At 39.1% G+C, this 18,945-nt stretch overlaps 4 protein-coding genes and 1 long non-coding RNA gene across 9 annotated transcripts; 2 read left to right on the forward strand and 3 right to left on the reverse strand.

The window, feature by feature from the left end:
* Positions 1-407: 407 nt before the first annotated feature.
* LOC126605181 (transcription factor bHLH80-like) lies at positions 408-13,045 on the forward strand. 3 transcript variants are annotated; one of them, XM_050272541.1, is made up of 5 exons: positions 408-1,052; positions 1,148-1,240; positions 1,396-1,461; positions 3,493-3,561; positions 12,674-13,045. In XM_050272541.1, exons 1-5 carry the CDS (start codon positions 645-647, stop codon positions 12,719-12,721), a joined length of 684 nt encoding a protein of 227 aa, XP_050128498.1. In that variant the 5' UTR covers positions 408-644; the 3' UTR covers positions 12,722-13,045. The 3 variants fall into 3 exon arrangements, with proteins under 3 accessions (XP_050128498.1, XP_050128499.1, XP_050128497.1); XM_050272542.1 differs by lacking the exon at positions 3,493-3,561 and adding an exon at positions 12,441-12,509; XM_050272540.1 differs by lacking the exon at positions 12,674-13,045 and adding an exon at positions 3,726-4,202 and having other exon boundaries at positions 410-1,052.
* On the reverse strand, positions 3,822-13,060 carry LOC126605183 (uncharacterized). The gene is made up of 2 exons (XR_007616862.1): positions 12,913-13,060; positions 3,822-3,964 (listed from the first exon to the last, which is right to left on the reverse strand). It is a non-coding gene; the product is annotated as an uncharacterized LOC126605183 (long non-coding RNA).
* LOC126605180 (UDP-glycosyltransferase 88F4) lies at positions 4,919-6,556 on the reverse strand. Its single transcript, XM_050272538.1, has one exon. It carries the CDS (start codon positions 6,434-6,436, stop codon positions 4,994-4,996), a length of 1,443 nt encoding a protein of 480 aa, XP_050128495.1. The 5' UTR covers positions 6,437-6,556; the 3' UTR covers positions 4,919-4,993.
* On the forward strand, positions 10,775-18,770 carry LOC126605182 (agamous-like MADS-box protein AGL80). Of its 3 annotated transcripts, none has more exons than XM_050272544.1 (2): positions 10,775-11,953; positions 18,639-18,770. In XM_050272544.1, exon 1 carries the CDS (start codon positions 11,383-11,385, stop codon positions 11,839-11,841), a length of 459 nt encoding a protein of 152 aa, XP_050128501.1. In that variant the 5' UTR covers positions 10,775-11,382; the 3' UTR covers positions 11,842-11,953; positions 18,639-18,770. The 3 variants fall into 3 exon arrangements, with proteins under 3 accessions (XP_050128501.1, XP_050128500.1, XP_050128502.1); XM_050272543.1 differs by lacking the exon at positions 18,639-18,770 and adding an exon at positions 11,999-12,064; XM_050272545.1 differs by lacking the exon at positions 18,639-18,770 and having other exon boundaries at positions 10,775-11,755; positions 11,842-12,064.
* On the reverse strand, positions 14,153-15,904 carry LOC126605179 (phloretin 2'-O-glucosyltransferase). Its single transcript, XM_050272537.1, has one exon. It carries the CDS (start codon positions 15,844-15,846, stop codon positions 14,395-14,397), a length of 1,452 nt encoding a protein of 483 aa, XP_050128494.1. The 5' UTR covers positions 15,847-15,904; the 3' UTR covers positions 14,153-14,394.
* Positions 18,771-18,945: the final 175 nt, after the last annotated feature.

Raw genomic sequence — 18,945 nt, forward strand, 5'->3', positions numbered from 1 at the left:
ACGGTTTCATTTTCTTGATTTGGTGCAACGTTGAGGAGAGAAGAAAACAAAAGTAATAAAGTAATAAGTTAATGATGGTCTGAGTCGCTCACTCCCTCAAGTGCTGTCTCCATCTTTTTCCTCTTTCCTTTTTTCCATTCACCAAATATTGAAACTATCAATGTAAGGATTTATTCGCAACACGGACTTTTACCTGTGTTGAACTTTCAAGTTTAATATATGAACAATATGAATGGGTTGACGTGAAACATGTGTGAGCGTTAAGCTTTATATTTTGGACAATCTGACTCTGATGCTATAAAAAAAATTGAGATTTTATCACACATTATGTAGTATGTTATTAAAATATATTTATTTTATTAACATAAAATATAATAATATGTTCGTGTATTCTCGACCATTTCCTTTTGTTGATTTGATGCAACGTTGACGAGAGACCCTGAAGACCGTCTCCATCTTTTTCCTCTTCCCATTTTTTGGTTCTCCAAATATTGAAAACTATCAAAAGCTCAGAGAGAAAAGGAAGAACGGACAGAAACAAAAATAGAAAATGATTCACTTTTATTATTATTTTAATAGCAGTTAAGCAAAGCAAAGAGCTGAGTTTGAGTTTGAGTTTGAGTGTGAGTGTGAGTCCAAGGCAGATGCAACGGGCAGCCGGCGGAAGCAGCGGCGGCGAAGTGAGTCGAGGAGGAGGCGGACTCGGGCGGTTCAGCTCCGCCCCAGCCGCATGGTTAGAAGCGCTGCTTGAAGAGGACGAAGAGGACCCACTGAAGCCCACCCAGTGTTTGACTGAGCTTCTTGCTGACAACACACCTTGTACGACGGTGGATCCAGCGTCGTATGAGGCTGCAGATGGGTATCTTAGTCGACAGCATAGCTCACCGGCTGATTTTAGTGGCGGCGGCGGGTCGGGGGGATATTTCTCGGGGTTTGGAATTCCGGCCCACCTCGACCTTGTGTCGTCGTCGTCGTTGTCCCCAAACAGCTCTTCTTCCTCTGCTAATAAGAGGGTTCGGGAGCAGCACCACTTTTCCTCCGACTCACATGTGGTCAGTTTATTTTATTTTATTTAATATATTGTTTGGTTATTAATTTGTTAATCTGGTTTAATTTTGGTAATCTGGGTTAATTTGTGAAATGGCAGAAAGTGGAGGAAGGTGGGTTGGAGGATTCGGTGAGTTGCAGGGTGAGGGCCAAGCGTGGTTGTGCTACACATCCCAGGAGCATTGCTGAAAGGGTTTGTAATTATTTTCATTAACTTAACTTAATCACTCTTTAACTACACACTAATTGTATATATTTCTCCAGAATTTTGAAAGGTGTAGGAATTTATTTATATTAATCGTTAAAGATTTCAAGCTTAATTTGGTGGGTTAATTCGTAATATTATAGGTCCGGAGGACTAGGATCAGTGACCGCATAAGGAAGCTACAAGAGCTGGTGCCCAACATGGATAAGGTACATACATACACCCTCCAAGATTCCTCCTTTGCAGTTTCCTTTTTTCGTTTTTAGTGTCGTTAGGGCGCGCCGGTTTTCTACACTTTTTGGTTCTTCTAGTTCTGCAGTGCAGACTTACTTGAAACAAGTATTAGGGCGCCGGTAAAGTATATGATTGATGTATTCATTACTATATAATATACATTTATATAGGTTTTAAATCTAGGAAATCACTACCTAGTTTAAGACAAATTTTTAGAATCCGTACCATGTCTAAGTTGCATCAACTTTCCTTAAAGCGTCATGGATGCTTGTTTGAGGAGTGCATCAATGTAGAAGATGAAACCAAAGTTGGTCGGTACAACACCTTTCAAGTATGTGTGGTTTCTACAAGAAAATTATCCCCGTGATAGGTCAGCGGTTTATGAAGGGTTCTGCATCAATTTTAATGGTTAATAAACATTTAAAAGACTTCTTGTGTACTTTCGTATTTTGCAACTTCTTGGTTTTTTAATTGAGATGCAAAGTTATCATGATCTGCAGTAAACTGTAAGCACCCATTGTATTTCAAATTAGTACTGTTCTTATTTTGTCATTGTGGGGGTTAAATTCGGCTTCCAGCTAGTGAGATATGTTTGGAGCTTCTGTATGATCAGAATATTAATTATATAGAAAAAAGAACAGAATCATAGATTGTGTGTTGGATAATGACATACTTTCAATTTTTGGTCAAAGATAATGGCATACTTAAAAATCAGGAAGTGTGATTCATGATTAAAGCTTAGAAAACTTAAATCTACAAGGTTAAAAACTTTTTTGGTGCTCTAAAAAATGATATGTAATTATGCTTCTTGCCATCAACTTTAACCCATAGGGTAACAAGTTAGGACTTAATTTTACCGACAAAGACAATCTCGTTTAGATAAGAAAATATCAGTCAAGAAAATTACAATAATATGACAAAAGTACCGTAAAACTTTTTTTTCCAGATAGAAGTCGCGAGTACTCTTTGGCTTGGGAGCTATTTAGATAGAGTTTCTCTATGCACGGTAATCGTTGCTATAATGCTGATGTGATATCAATGCTTGTCTTGCTTCAAACTGAATCACTTGAATCTCGTATTGAAGAATTTGAGTGAATGAAATCCTTTAAGAGTACTTGAGCATTTTTCATTGTATGGGACAAACTTTATGTGAGGGAATAAGTTGCATGGCTGCGGCCTGCAGGTGGAGCCATTACAGCAGAGAGATTATTGAAAAGAATATGTATAAGTTGGTGAACATAGTGTTATTTGGGCCGTTGGTCTCACTTTATTATGGAGAAAGTTATTTAGGGAGGCAAGGTTGACTTTTATGATTGATTCCCTAGTCATGCATACTTTAGAAACGAGAGAGGTTGTGCCTTCGGTGGAGCAGAAAAGGTGCAAATATGATGGAGCTGATGCATTTTGAACATTTTTGTATAAAGGAATGCAAGAATTTTGAAGGAATATGAGGAGAGGAGGTATCCTTTTTGTGGGAACGAGTGTGTTGTTTGGCATTATAGTAGGCGTTGGTTTCTAAATAGTTTCTACAATTTATTGAGATTGTCGTGTGTGTTATGAAATTTTTACTTTTCATAAATAAAAATCTAACTTGAAATCCTAATACATATTAAACTCGAGTCCCATTCTCTTGGTCGCTTGGTGACCAAGGATGCATGGTCACTCGCTCTTGATTAGATATCAAGGGTTGAGATTAAAACATTAAAAGCATATCCAACCCTTGATATCAAATTCAAGGGTGAATGACCATGCATTCCTTATTGACCAGGTGACCAAAAAACATTTATGTATAAAACTCTCTGTCTTTAGAATCCCTAACCCTAGAATTTGTAGAACTATCTTAAAACTTTGCACAAATAATAGAAACAAGAAGATATTTTGAATAACTTCAAAATCTGAAAATTGTGTATATGAATTTTGTCAAAACTTATCATGTGTTTATGAAACTAAAGCGGACAATAGCTTACAATTGTTTGGTGGGGTGCTTCTGTTGATTTTCCTTGCAGCAAACTAATACTGCCGATATGTTAGATGAGGCAGTGGAGTATGTGAAGTTTCTTCAGAAGCAGATTCAGGTATTATTCCTCTGAGGAGACACTTGGGAAATATTTGAACGGAAAAAATTTACATTAGCTTTTCCTTTCTTGCTCCGTCTTTTGAATAAGATGTTATGTCTGTCTGCGGTGTAATTGAGGTAATTGAAGGGAAGATGCATACTAAAAAATTCGAAACATGGCAGGAACTTTCGGAGGATCAGCGCAGGTGCAAATGCATAGCTAAAGAATGATCAGAAGGTACCCGAAATGCCTCCTACTGTCCTACTGTTTAGTGTAAGTACTAGATATATTAATTTCAGCCAAGGTTCATCATGCTGGTGGCATGTTGATAACGATTCCTAAGAGACTTACCTTGTAATTCAAGATACACCATTTTCTATGTTGCATTCTTCTGCAATATATAGATGTAAGAGTGCCATACCTAGATTCCATGATTCCGCGCTTAGCTGCTTCCACTTGGAAAAGTTCAATCGGTATGATTTTTGTTGTCGCTTCCAAGGAAACAGATTATTATTGTGGTTGTACATTAGAATGGCAAGATTTATTTTATTTTATTTTGTTCTTAACACGCTTCATTTATGCATCTGTAATGTTTACTATCGTGTATCCGGATGTTTACATTCATAAAGTTTTCTGTTCCGTGATGGAGCTATATAATTGTAAAATCGCTTGTGAAATTCTCAGAGCGGTAATTAACTTCAGTTACCTTGTAGGCTTGTAGCATAGTGATATTGAGTTTCGATGTGTATGTTGTTATCACCATAAAGGAGGATTCAGGTGAGAGACTATCGACCTGCATATGGCTGATGATTGTTTTAAATACCACAACGAAGCTTTATCCTACTAAATGTGGTCAACTGTATAAATTTTAGAACATCACTGAGTTCGGTTTTGCACTAAGTGGGGTAGGCTGTATGATTGCAACCTCTAATATGGAATGGTGGCTCTCAGAGTTGGTAATGGTGAGAGGCTGACTCATAATCTAGACGAACAAGTTGGAAGGATTAGCATTTTTGAGTTAAAGGTTCACAAATGCATGGTCAGCAGTGATGCTTTAGTTTAAGTTTGTGAAACATATAATTGGAGCGGGTAAGCTGTTTTTTGACGGCCTGAATTAGCCCTCTAAACAATATTTTATGGTAAATTAAGCCCTTGATTATTTGAAATCAGCTAATTAACCCCTCACTATCAGATTCGATGAAATTTCATCCACTTTGCTATCAAATACTAGCATTACTTAACCCTCAAGTCTGAATCAAGTGCTGGTATTTGATGGCAAAGTGGATGAATTTCATCGAATATGATGGTGAGGTGTAAAGAGAGCACCAAAATCCCACGGGGTGCCAAACTAAGTAATAGAAAACTGTATCGCGGATTGGTTAAGAGTGTTTATCCTTGCACCCGACTCGTCTGGTCCAAATGCGAAAACGCGAACCCAAAACTTGCACAGTTATGTAATGCTACTAACAAAGTTGACCAAGTTTCTGCTGGACGAACCAGTCTCTCCCAAAGCAGCCAAAGCCATCTCCCCAATTTTCTTGCACCTCTCTCTAAGCACTCTTCCTCCCGACTCCATCAACTCCCTCACTCTCCTCTCCACTTCTTCCCCGCTCACGAACCCATCTTCCTCGTCTCTCTGCTCCACCCCGATCGCGATTTCCATGTCTGTCACTAGAACATTCCTGTTCATATGCTGCTCCGCGTAAAGCGGCCAAGCAATCATCGGCACCCCCGCAACCACTGCTTCCAGTACCGAGTTCCATCCGCAATGTGTCACGAACCCACCAACCGACTCCTTCTTCAACACCACCACCTGCGGCGCCCATGACTTCACTACCATCCCCCTGTCTGCCGTCCTCTCCAAGAACCCTTCTGGCAACACACCCTCCAAATCAAAGTCGTCAACTCCATGGACCTGCTTTGTTTTCTCTTCAACCGGCGGCTTCTTCACCACCCACAGGAACCTCTGCCCGCTCGCCTCCAACCCGTTCGCTATCTCCTTCAGTTGAGCAGCCGGAAAGGATCCCCTGCTTCCGAAACAGAGAAACAGCACGCTTCGACTTGGCTGCTTATCGAGCCATGACAAGCAGTCCTCCTCCTCGGCCGCAGCTGCATCATTACTCAATTCCTTCTCTTCGTCAATCAATGGACCAACGTAGTACACAGGCGGAGTTGGCCCATCAGGAACACACAGGCCTCCAGCAATGGCCTGGAGGACGTTAGATGATTCGAGCTCTTCGAACGTGTTGACGATGATTCCGTTGGATTTGGGAAGCTGTGAGCAGAAATAGATCATGTCCGAATAAGCAGTGTCGTTCCGGTCGAGCACCGGTTCGACCATGTGTATAGCCTTCAGAGGAGACTTCCATCCGGGGAATTCGAAAACGGTGTCGCGGAGGTCTTTGAAACTCTCGGTGGTTTGCTCATCGATCTTGGGAAAATACAAAAAAGCAGCAAGAGCTGCGGCACCAGAAGTGTAGAAATAGTATGTTGGGATGTTGAATTCCTTCCCGATGGGAAGAGCGGAGGTGCAGAAGAGGTCGATGATGAAGGCGCGAACGGCGGCGGATTTAGAGATTTCTTGGAGGGCACGGCGGACGTGGGGATCGTTCTGGCGGATGAAGTCGAACATGATTGCGGCGCCGCTTATGTTTCGGGTAATTTTATTGGTGACGCGAGGGAATTGGCGGAAGGAAATGGAAGGGTGGGAGTGGGAGATGCGGCGGATGTAGGCGGGGATGCTAGTGATGTCGACAACGCTGCCGCAGGTGTAGAGAATGGTGATGGAGAATTTGTGGGGGCCGTAGCGGTGGACGATGAGCTTGCCCAGCTCCACCATGGAGACGATGTGCCCCGTCCCTGGAGCTGCGTACAGCACAATGGCGTCTCCCATGGCGGCGGCTGCGACCCCTGGTGGTAGTTCTGATTTGTTTGTCTGTCGCGTTTCGTGCTGCAATTTGAAGTGATTTGAGAACAGAAATTCAACTGAAGAGAATTAATGCTGGTGAATGGCCCGTGCGCCCCAACTAATTTGTTAGGAGGAGGAAGTTAACCATGATTTGTTTGTCTTTTTATTTTTTATTTTTTTTTATCTTGTTTTCTAGTATAGTATTACGATTGGTCAAGAGATGTGCCACGTATCTTTCTTTTTAGCCATGAATTGAACAAAACTGTTGTGGATTACCATTGTTAAATTCATAGTACCGTCAGTTTGTTTAATTACGATTGTCTCAACTTTTATTGAGGACTATTAGATGTGACGGCAACGATAGTTTGGTTTTTGCTGCTTGAGATTAGGGATTGTTTTTGTTGTTTGTTATCGTAGCCTACGGGTTTAAGCTTGTGAGGACCTCCTGTTGTATCTTGGATTGATACTATCACTTTACTTGAGCTTTTTACTTTATCTGTTGTTGTTTATCAGGTTCTTTTCGGGTCTTATACTAATTTTTATTGTAATGAAAGTTCTAATGACCAACAAAAAATGTGAAAACATAAGAGCTAATTAAGTCTCTAGAGAGAAGTGAGGATTGAATCGAGTTTTAGAAGATAAAGTGTGATCAAACTGAGTTTTATGAGGCGTAGCTAAATTAAACATATGATATTACATTTTTACCCATCCACATCAGCAATTTTAAAGGCTATTTGACAAAAAAATAAAAACATAATAATGTCGAACGAATTTTAACTTTCAGAGAATAAAGTTGTGACTTTTAAATTATATTGAGTGTATGATCAAAATTAAATTCTATAAAGCGTATGATCAAAATTAAATTCTATAAAGCGTAGCTAAACATAAGTTACTAACCCATACATTTTAAGTTGGTCAATTTTTTTTTATATTCATTTTTTAATATACCTTAAAGTAATTATTAAATTATTCCAATTTAATCTTTTTACTAACAGTAACTCCACCCCTAAAATATCCCTAGGCTATTACTCTCTAAGTTATTGAGGAAGGCTATTACTCTCTAAGTTATTGAGGAAGGCCATTACTCTCCTTAATGAACATTAACTGTCAAAATGCATCTCAACCCCTAAACTAAATAATTTAGATAATTCGTATTAAAATATTAATTTTTTATAAAATAATATAAGATAATTTTATTATAATTTCGGACATGAGTGGCTCGAACCGTCTTCCAAATTTCTCGCAACTTCTGCTCATTACTCGTAATCAGGACATGAGTGGCTCGACCAATCCGAACCTGCATTATTAGTCATTTTTTTGCAAATATGATAACTTTGAGAGAAAGATTCGTCGAAAGTATTTGAAAATATTGAATTGTGGTGTAAGGTGAAGGAGCATAGTTACATATTTAGAGGAAAAAATTATAATTTTTTGTATTATTTAATATTATTTTAACTTAATTAATCTAGACCGTTTTATTACAAAAAAAATTGAAATCAACAGCCCAGATTGTGACACGTAATCTAACGGTAACAATTCCATTTTTTTATCTTTTTCAAGTTCGAAAAATATGGACATTGATTGTAAATTCCAACGGTCCAGATTGTGACACGTTACCTAGCCGTTAGGGTTGAATTTCAAATTTTTTTTTATAGCCGATGGACATCCAACTGCTCAAGTCACACCACGTTGCTCCAAAATCCAAAGTCATTAGTGCACCTGCACTCGAGTCCCACTCCTGAAATCGTGTCGGTTAACACGCCTTAACTCACTAGTGTAATTCACGTGCCCGGCGCAAAAAATTAAATATGAAACGTTACTAGCGTCATGCTAACACTAACCTGACGACACTACGCCTCAATCTCTGGGTCAGTCAATTCGAGCCTCGACACTGTGTCGGGTTCACCTTAAGGCCAGTGGATTGATTAGGGCTAGAATTTTTTTTTCTTTTTCTTTTTTTTTTCGGTGGTTGAAGGGAGGCATTCGCTTGCCCAATAGCCTATGGTATTTTTGGGCTGGAGTTGCTCTAAAGGAGCCTTGGGGTCAGTTGTTTGGCTTTACTAAGTCTCATTGGATTAGATTAGACTAACTCTTAAAGTAGTCCTATGTTTGTTCCACGTAGGGATTACTTTTAATGGTACTATTAGGGACTCGCTGCGACTAACACCATCGTTAGGTGGTCTTAGCAAGAGCCCCTGAAAACAATGGGATTGCTAAGACCTGCTTCGTTCTTCTACTTCGTTTGTCTACTACAACGACTCACTTCTTTGTTCATCTACAACACCGACTCATTGCTTGGTTCGTTCTTTCGTTCGTCTGGAGATATCGCTCAACTCGCACGTGTAATTCACGCGCCCAGTGCAAAAAAAAAAATCCGGAATGTGACGCCACGCTGACATCGGTCTGACGCCAATACACCTCAGTCTCTAGGTTAGTTAATTCGGGGCTGGGCACTGTGTCGAGTTCACCTTGAGCCCAGTGGATTGGGTAGGGCTAGAACTTTTTTTTGTCTGGGGTGGGGGGTGGGGAGGGGGGGTAGGAAGGCATTTGCTTACCCAGTAGCCTATGGTATTTTTGGGTTGGAGTTTCTATAAAAGAGCCCTTGGGCCTCTTGTTTGGCTTCACTAAGTCTCATTGGATTAGACTGGACTAACTCTTAAAGTAGTCATATGTTTGTTCCACGCAGGGATTACCTTTAATGGTACTATCAAGGACTCGTTGCGACTAACACCATCGTTAGGTGGTCTTAGTGAGAGCCCCTGAAAAAATGAAGGCATGGGTCTCAAATCGCTAAGCTCGAACTTGAAAAAAAGTCTGGATCGGCCGAATCTGGGTCCTGGGAAGCTATAACGGTGGTTTGATTTTTTAAATTTCTGATGATACAATGACTGCAGGGAAGGGATCAAAGTAGGTCTAAATTAGACTAGGATACACCTTTTTTTTTCTAGGAATTAACAGAGGAGTTGGGCTGCGATGTTCCGAGAGCACCTGTAATTTGTGGCAAAATGCGTTCTTGGTTGTGATGGAGGAGTTGGGTGAAGGAAGATGAACAAAATTTGACGACCCTTTTTTTTATGATTTGAAAAAATTAATTACTTTTTTAATGTCCTACTTTTTAGTCTAACACTTCAACAAACATTTCACTAAGTTAGTCTAACTTAGTATATTCTAAGCCAGTCCAACTTAGTCCCTGAAGCTAATCCAATTCGAGATGGTTTGGTGCAACAAACACACCCTTTGAGCTTTAAGCCATCTCAAACCGACCCGGCCAAAGGGTCATAGGACAAAATATAGCCTGTTTTGACATGAAATCAGTCTCCAATCGAGAGCTAAGCCAAAAGGATTGCTGGATCCATTGGGCCATAAAATAGCCACAAGGCTTGTAGGCTGGCCAACGGAAGCCAGCCAGCCCGATTTGAGGGGCCCAATCTGCACAGCCACTTGCTAGCTGACGTCAGCTAGCCGTTAGATTTTTTTTTTATTTATTTTAGGACGAAATTAAAAAAAAATAAAAAATTCTAATTTTTTTTTTCTATAAATACCTAAGCTATTTCTACACACTTTCTCTCATTTCCTTCAATACTATTTTAACTCATTTTATTTCAATTCTTCACACTCTTTAAACTCCTAATTTGTTGTAATATTTAATATCTAAGTTGTTGTAGTTTTAATATTTAAGATGTTGTATTTCAATTAAGTTGTAATTCAATTAAATTGTGATATTTGAATTAATGTCTAAGTTGTTAACATGCAAGTAAAATTAAAATATTTAATAAAAAGAAACTTAAACAACATTTCGCTCCACGTGTCATTTGAAATCATATACAAAAAATTATTGAGATTATATAATAAAATTAACCAATAAATTAAAGAACAAACTTAAAATAATAAATTATTGAGGGGGCTAAAAAATAGCCGTCTTTGGTTGGAGATAGGTTTTGTGTCAAAATGTGCTAAGTCTTAGTCTATGGCCCTTTGACCTGCTCGGTTGGAGATTGTATATAAATATTGTCTGGCATTGTTTATTAAAAAATAATTTCTTGCAAGACTATAATCTAAACGGAAACTAAACATGGTCCTCTCGGTTGAAGGTGGCCTTTAGCTCACTTAACCGGTTCGCACATTTGCGGGCTAAAAAGAAGGGAGGCAGATTTTTTACCCTCCCATTACCATACCCTTCCCATCCCTTTCTACATTGTGCGGTCATGGTTAAGCCACGTAAATATTTTATATTGATTTTTTATAGAGATAATAAGATATGTTGACGTGTCTTAACTGTCACCGCACAAATAGGAAGAGATGGGAAGGGCATAGTAAAAGGAGGGCAGACAATCTGCCTCCAAAAAGAAGTCATTTTGAGTTTGGACATTGGATCATGGGTCGAGAAGAGAAGCCTAAATTAAGCTTTGTGGAGCGGCTGATTGAAAAGCACGGGAAAGAAGACGACGGCCGTCGCCATGTCGTCGTGGAACCACAATCGCTGTCGACTTGAATCATGTTGCTCCATAAATCAAGGCCCCCAAAACCTGAGTGTCCTCTTTCCATTCAATTTTTCCAGCCTCTGGTTTCCAATGGTCAAGTAAAAGAACCCAGTATGTTGCCTCAAACTGCACCGACTCCACTCTCAACTTTGCCATCCCAACTATGCTCTCGACAATGTTGTCTATACAAAACTTGTCTAACACGCTACCAAAACTGGGTCTTCACTCCATGGCAAACTTGCCCACGCCCACATGATCAAAACCTCCTTTAAGCCCTGTAGGTTTTTGCTCAACAATATTCTCACCATGTACTCTAGGCTCGGATAATTTGACAGTGCACACCGCCTGTTCGATAGAATGCCTAAGCGGAATCTCATTTCGTACTTCCCTATATAACCATCTCTTGTGCAACTTCCGGAAGGTACCAGCTGCTTCTTTGTATTCCCAACCATGGCTAAAAATAGGACTAAGCATGAATTGATTTTTCATGAACGAAGCAGGAGAGCAACCTTAAAAAAGAGGAAGGCTAGTTTCTTCAGAAAGCTGAATGAGATCACAACTTTATGCGGGGTTATTGCATGTGCTGTTATTTACGATACTTCTGATACCAAGGTGGACGTGTGGCCTTCTCCACAGGAAGCATTTTATCTACTCGAAAAAATCAAGAATTTACCTGAAGAAAGGCAAGGTAAGTTTAAACTGGATCAAGAATCCTTTCTTAAGAACAATATATCCAAGCAGAACAGACAATTGGAAAGAGTGAGATTTAAGAATCAAGAACTTGATGAGAAGCTGCTTTTGATTGAATACCCGGAACTGGAAGGTAAGAATTTTCTTGATCCTGGTCGTCTTGAAAGTTTGATTGGACTTGATGATCAGTTGGATAAAAGAATTGATTTCCTTACTTAGCGGATTGAGTTCTTCGAGGGTGTGGGGCGCAACCAAGTTGATGCAGGAGTTGATTCTAATGAGATGGGAGTCGTTGACGACAACCAAGGCTAATTTGGTGTATGGAGGTGTAGTAATTCAACCAATTCAAAATAAACTTTGTGAGCAGAGAGCATAGTGCATTGTTCCAAATGTACTTTTATTTTCGTTTACCTGAATAAACGTAGTTTTCATCTTTCAGTTATGCTCAAAGGTGTTTTAGGTTAAGATAATTTTTGCTTCGATGCGTAATTTAAACAGTATTATGACACTTTGAACGGCTTACAAGGGCAAATCACTCGTAAGATCACCTGGTGAATGACCAAGCATTCCTTATTGACCAGGTGACCAAAAAACATTTCTGTATAAAACTCTGTGTCTTTAGAATCCCTAACCCTAGAATTTGTAGAACTATCTTAAAACTTTGCACAAAGAACAGAAACAAGAAGATATTTTGAATAACTTCAAAATCTGAAAATTGTGTATATGAATTTTGTCAAAACTTATCATGTGTTTATGAAACTAAGCGGACAATAGCTTACAATTGTTTGGTGGGGTGCTTCTGTTGATTTTCCTTGCAGCAAACTAATACTGCCGATATGTTAGATGAGGCAGTGGAGTATGTGAAGTTTCTTCAGAAGCAGATTCAGGTATTATTCCTCCGAGGAGACACTTGGGAAAGATTTGAACGGAAAAAATTTACATTAGCTTTTCCTTTCTTGCTCTGTCTTTTGAATAAGATGTTATGTCTGTCTGCGGTGTAATTGAGGTAATTGAAGGAAAGATGCATAATAAAAAATTCGAAACATGGCAGGAGCTTTCGGAGGATCAGCGCAGGTGCAAATGCATAGCTAAAGAATGATCAGAAGGTACCAGAAATGCCTCCTACTGTCCTACTGTTTAGTGTAATTACTAGATATATTAATTTCAGCCAAGGTTCATCATGCTGGTGGCATGTTGATAACGATTCCTAAGAGACTTACCTTGTAATTCAAGATACACCATTTTCTATGTTGCATTCTTCTGCAATATATAGATGTAAGAGCGCCATACCTAGATTCCATGATTCCGCGCTTAGCTGCTTCCACTTGGAAAAGTTCAATCGGTATGATTTTTGTTGTCGCTTCCAAGGAAACAGATTATTATTGTAGTTGTACATTAGAATGGCAAGATTTTTTTTATTTTATTTTGTTCTTAACACGCTTCATGTATGCATCTGTAACGTTTACTTGTGCGTATCTAGATGTTTATATTCATAAAGTTTTCTGTTCCATGATGGAGCTATATAATTAGTAAATCGCTTGTGAAATTCTCAGAGCGATAATTATCTTCAGTTACCTTGTAGCATAGTGATATTGAGTTTCAATGTGTATGTTGTCATCGGAATAAAGGAGGATTTAGGTGAGAGACTATCAACCTGCATATGGCTGATGATTGTTTTAAATACCACAACGAAGCCTTATTCCACTAAGTGCAATCGACTGTATGAATTATTTGAAATCAGCCAATTAACCCTTCACCGTCAGATTCGATGAAATTTCATCCACTTTGCCATCAAATACTGGCATGACTTAACCCTAAGTCTAAATCAGGTGCTAGTATTTGACGGCAAAGTGGATGAATTTCATCGAATCTGATGGTGAGGCGTTAAAATTGGCTAATTTCATATAGCTCAGGGAGTTAATTTACCAAAAAAATATAAAAAATAGTTTTAAGGGTCAGTTTCAGCTAGAGTAATAGTTTAGGAGGTCTAACGGCAGTTTACTCTTTTGGAGCTTGATGTATAGACAAGAGCGTACGCTAGCTGTTAGCTCGTACATGAACAGAAATTTGTTACCATTATTAGATGATTTCTGATAATTTCAGCAAATTGCACAAAGTTTGGAATAAAAACCCATATAGAATAAGAAATGTACGGTCTGCTCGATAACTACTTAGTTTTTAGTTTTCATGTTTTGGTTAGATATAAAAAGCAAATACGAGGGAGAATGAGAGATGAATAAGGAATATATGATGAGTTGCGGGAAGGATGCGGAACAAATGCACACGGTGATCCTGATTTCAGTAAGAAAAGAAAACTTCATATGCATTTCATTTGTCACAAGTGGTAAGTATATAAATCTAAAATTTTGTATTAGACTTGCGGAATTTACAGTTGCAATGACGTCTAGGCCGGATGAATTGCGATTTTCTGTTGGTTTCGGCATCTGCATTATACACGTTCAAGCGCTAATAAGTTAACAAGTTTAACATGGTGTGGTGTGCAAAATCGACCAAGGAGCTAACCAAGGACTTGGTAAGAAAGAAGTACATAATCTTATTGGTTGGAATTAAGCTGATGGTCGACGTTACATCAACATTACATCCGAATAGTTTGATGCTTTCTTAAAACTCTCAAAAGAGAGCACCAAAATCCCACGAGGTGCCAAACTAAGTAACAGAAAACCATATCGCGGAGTTGGTTAAGAGGGTTTATTCTTGCACACGACTCCTCTCGAAATCCAAATGCGAAATGCGAACCCAAAACTTGCACGGTTATGTAATGCTACTAACAAAGTTGACCAAGTTTCTGGTGGACGAACCGGTCTCTCCCAAAGCAGCCGAAGCCATCTCCCCAAGTTTCTTGCACCTCTCTCTAAGCACTCTTCCTCCTTCCGACTCCATCAACTCCCTCACTCTCCTCTCCACTTCTTCCCCGCTCACGAACCCACCTTCCTCGTCTCTCTGCTCCACCCCGATCGCGATTTCCATGTCCGTCACTAGAACATTCCTGTTCATATGCTGCTCCGCGTAAAGCGGCCAAGCAATCATCGGCACCCCCGCAACCACTGCTTCCAGTACCGAGTTCCATCCGCAATGTGTCACGAACCCACCAACCGACTCCTTCTTCAACACCACCACCTGCGGCGCCCATGACTTCACTACCATCCCCCTGTCTGCCGTCCTCTCCAAAAACCCTTCTGGCAACACACCCTTCAAATCAAAGTCGTCAACTCCATGGACCTGCTTTGATTTCTCTTCAACCGGCGGCTTCTTCACCACCCACAGGAACCTCTGCCCGCTCGCCTCCAACCCGTTCGCTATCTCCTTCAGTTGAGCAGCCGGAAATGATCCCATGCTTCCGAAACAGAGAAACAGCACGCTTCGACTTGGCTGCTTATCGAGCCATGACAAGCAGTCCTCCTTCTCGGCCGCATCTGCATCCTTACTCAATTCTTTCTCTTCCTCAATCAATGGACCAACGTAGTACACGGGCGGAGTTGGCCCATCAGGAACACACAGGCCTCCAGCAATGGCCTGGAGGACGCTAGGTGGCTCGAGCTCTTCGAACGTGTTGACGATGATTCCGTTGGATTTGGGAAGATGTGAGCAGAAATAGATCATGTCCGAATAAGCAGGGTCGTTCCGGTCGAGCACCAGTTGGACCATGTGTGTAGCCTTCAGAGGAGACTTCCATCCGGGGAATTCGAAAACGGTGTCGCGGAGGACTTTGAAACTCTCGGTGGTTTTGGTTTGCTCATCGATCTTGGGCAAATACAAAAAAGCAGCAAGAATTGCGGCACCAGAAGTGCAGAAGTAGTATGTTGGGATGTTGAATTCCTTCCCTATGGGAAGAGCGGAGGTGCAGAAGAGGTCGATGATGAAGGCGCGAACGGTGGCGGATTTAGAGATTTCTTGGAGGGCACTGCGGACATGAGGATCGTTCTGGCGGATGAAGTCGAACGTGATTGCGGGGACGCTTATGTTTCGGGTAATATTATTGGTGACGCGAGGGAATTGGCGGAAGGAAATGAAAGGGTGGGAGTGGGAGATGCGGCGGATGTAGACGGGGATGCTAGCGGTGTCGACAATGCTGCCGCAGGTGTAGAGAATGGTGATGGAGAATTTGTGGGGGCCGTAGCGGTGGACAATGAACTTGCCCAGCTCCACCATGGAGACGATGTGCCCCATCCCCGGAGATGCGTACAGTACAATGACGTCTCCCATGGCGGCAGCTGCGACTGGTGGTGGTGGTTATGATTTGTTTGTGTGTCGCGTTTTGTACTGCAATTTAAAGTGATTTGAGAACAGAAATTCAACTGAAGAGAAATAATGTAGGTGAATGGCAGGTGCGCCCCAACTAATTTGTTAGGAGGAAAAAACTAGTCAACCAAAACGACAAGGAAGTTGACCATGATTTGTTTGTCTTTTTATTTTTTATTTTTATTTTTTATTTTTATTTTCTTATCTTGTTTTCTAGTATAGTATTACGATTGGTCAAGAGATGTGCCACGTATCTGATTTATGCTGTTTGAGATAAGAGTCTTTTTTGTTATTTATTATTGCAGCCTACATCTTCCGTTGTATTTTGGTTGCTATTTTCATTTTACTTGGACCTTTTACTTTATTTGTTGTTTATCGGGTTCATTTTAGGCCTTATATTGATGCAGCGGCAGCAACGGTCTGATTTATGTTGTTTGAGATTAGAGTATTTTTGTTATTTATTATTGCAGCCTACTGATTAAGTTTGTAAGGATCTTCCGTTGTATCTTGGGTTGCTATTCTCACTTTACTTTGACCTTTTACTTTATCTGTTGTTTATCAGGTTCATTTTGGGCCTTATACTAATTTTGGTTGTAATGAAAGTTCTATCGACCAATTAAAAATGTGAAAACATAAGAGCTAATCGAGTTTCTAGAGAGTGAGGATTAAATTGAGTATTAGTGGATAAAGTGTGATCAGACCAAGTTTTATGAAGCGTAGCCAAATTAAACCTATGATATTACATTTTTACCCATCCACATCAGAAAGAAAATAAAAAAAATAAAAACATAATAAAATCGAACAAATTTTAATTTTCATAAAGTAAAGTTGTGATTTTTGAATTACATTGAGCTGAGCGTATTATCAAAATTAAATTCTAGAAAGCGTAACTAAACATAAGTTACATAACCCATACATTTTAAGTTGGTCAATTTTTTTATTTTCATTTTTTAATATACCTTAAAGTAATTATTAAATTATTCCAATTCAATCTTTTTACTAAGAGTAACTCCACCCCTAAATTATCTCTAGACTATTACTCTCTAAGTTATTGAGGAAGGCAGTGAACAGTAACTACCAAAATGCATTTTCACCTTTAAACTGAATAATTCAGGCAATTCATATTAAAATATGAATTTGTTTATAAAATAATAATTTTTTTTTTATTTTTAAATTTCGGATGTGAGTGGCTCGAACCATCTTCCAAAGTTCTTGTAACTTCTGCTTATTACCTGTAATCAAAACATGATGTGCCCCATCCCTAGAGCTGCGTACAGCACAATGGCGTCTCCCATGGCGGCAGCTGCTACTGTTGGTGGTGGTTATGATCAAGGTTTAAATATCGATATTATCCCGATATTTTTATTGAAATTTCTGTGTTTTTGGACTACCGATATTTTCGATATCATCGATATTTAGACCTTGATAGGAACTTTATGTGGTACTAAGTCACTCATGTATCTTACCATGGAATGTATAAAGTGTAAAATATTATACTAATTCATTATATATAAATGATTATGGTGTGTTTAAACTTCTTTAATTAATTACTACATATTTTCTACACTCACAATGTTTGCCAACTCGCTATATAATCAACTTAAATCAGTTAAATCCATCATGCAATGCAATTCCTTCCAATTTTTTGTGATAAACTAATAGATAATTGACTAAATAAACATCCTGCAAAGTTTCAATAAAATTTTTCAAGTTTTTCTTACAATTTCCGTGGTTTTTATTCAATTTTTATCGATATCGATAATATCCCAATATTTCTATCAAAATTTTCGATATCATTGATATTTTAGACCTTAGTTATAAATTGCTTGTGTATCGCGTTTTGTGCCGCAATTTGAAGTGATTTAGAACGGAAATTCAACCGAAGAGAAATAATGTTGGTGAATGGCAGGTGCGCCCCAACTAATTTGTTAAGAGGAAAACACTAGTCAATCAAAACGACAAGGAAGTTGACCACGATTTGTTTGTCTTTTTATGTGTTATTTTTATTCTTTATCTTGTTTTTCTAATATAGTATTACGATTGGTCAAGAGATGTGCCACGTATCTTTCTTTTTAGCCATGAATTGAATAAAGGGAATTTTAACGAAAAGCACCCGGTACTGTTCACTTTAACGAAAAACCACATTTTTACACTAAAAAGTCAATCATGGTACTATTCACTTTACCCTTTATTTTGTCCTTATCATTAAAACTCAAAGTTTTCAAGCCCTTTGCATTAGTTTTCCTTTGAATAAAACATTTGTGTATAACAATTGTTAAATTCATACATTTGTCACTTAGTTTAATTACGATTGTCTCAACTTTTATTTAGGGCCATAGTGGCGGCAACGACGGTCTGGTTTATACTGCTTGAGGTTATGATTTTGTTCTTGTTTGTTATCATAGTTTACGAGTTTAAGTTTGCAAAGGTCTTCTGTTGTATCTTGGGTTGCTGTGTGGCGCAACCAAGTTGATGCGGGAGTTGATTCTGATGAGAGGGTGGGAGTCGTTGACGACAACCAAGGCTAATTTGGTGTCTGGAGGTATAGTAATTCAACCAATTCAAAATAGGGAGTTTTAACGAAAAGCCCACAGTACTGTTCACTTTAACGAAAAACCATATTTTTTTTACTAAAAAGTCAAACTTGGTACTATTCACTTTACCATTTATTTTGTCCTTATCATTAAAACTCAAAGTTTTCAAGCCATTTTCGTTAGTTTTCCTTTCAAAATAAACTTTGTGAGCAGAGAGCATAGTGCATTGTCCCAAATGTACTTTTATTTTCTTTTACCTGAATAAACGTAGTTTTCATCTTTCAGTTATGCTCATAGCAAAGGTGTTTTAGGTTAAGATAATTTTCACTTCGAACGTAATTTAAACAGTATTATGACACTTTGAACGGCTTACAAGGGCGAATCACTCGTAAGATCACACAGTATGCCCCTGTTCATTCCGAAGCTTCGTCACCTTCTATGGAAGAACTAACGGCTTCAAATGATCGAAGGTTAGTCCTTTCTTGTAGGCATATTTAACTAACGGCTTCAAATGATCGAAGGCTAGTAC

This window comes from Malus sylvestris, chromosome 15 (assembly GCF_916048215.2).
Source record: "Malus sylvestris chromosome 15, drMalSylv7.2, whole genome shotgun sequence".
In the NCBI taxonomy this organism is placed as follows: Eukaryota; Viridiplantae; Streptophyta; class Magnoliopsida; order Rosales; family Rosaceae; genus Malus; species Malus sylvestris.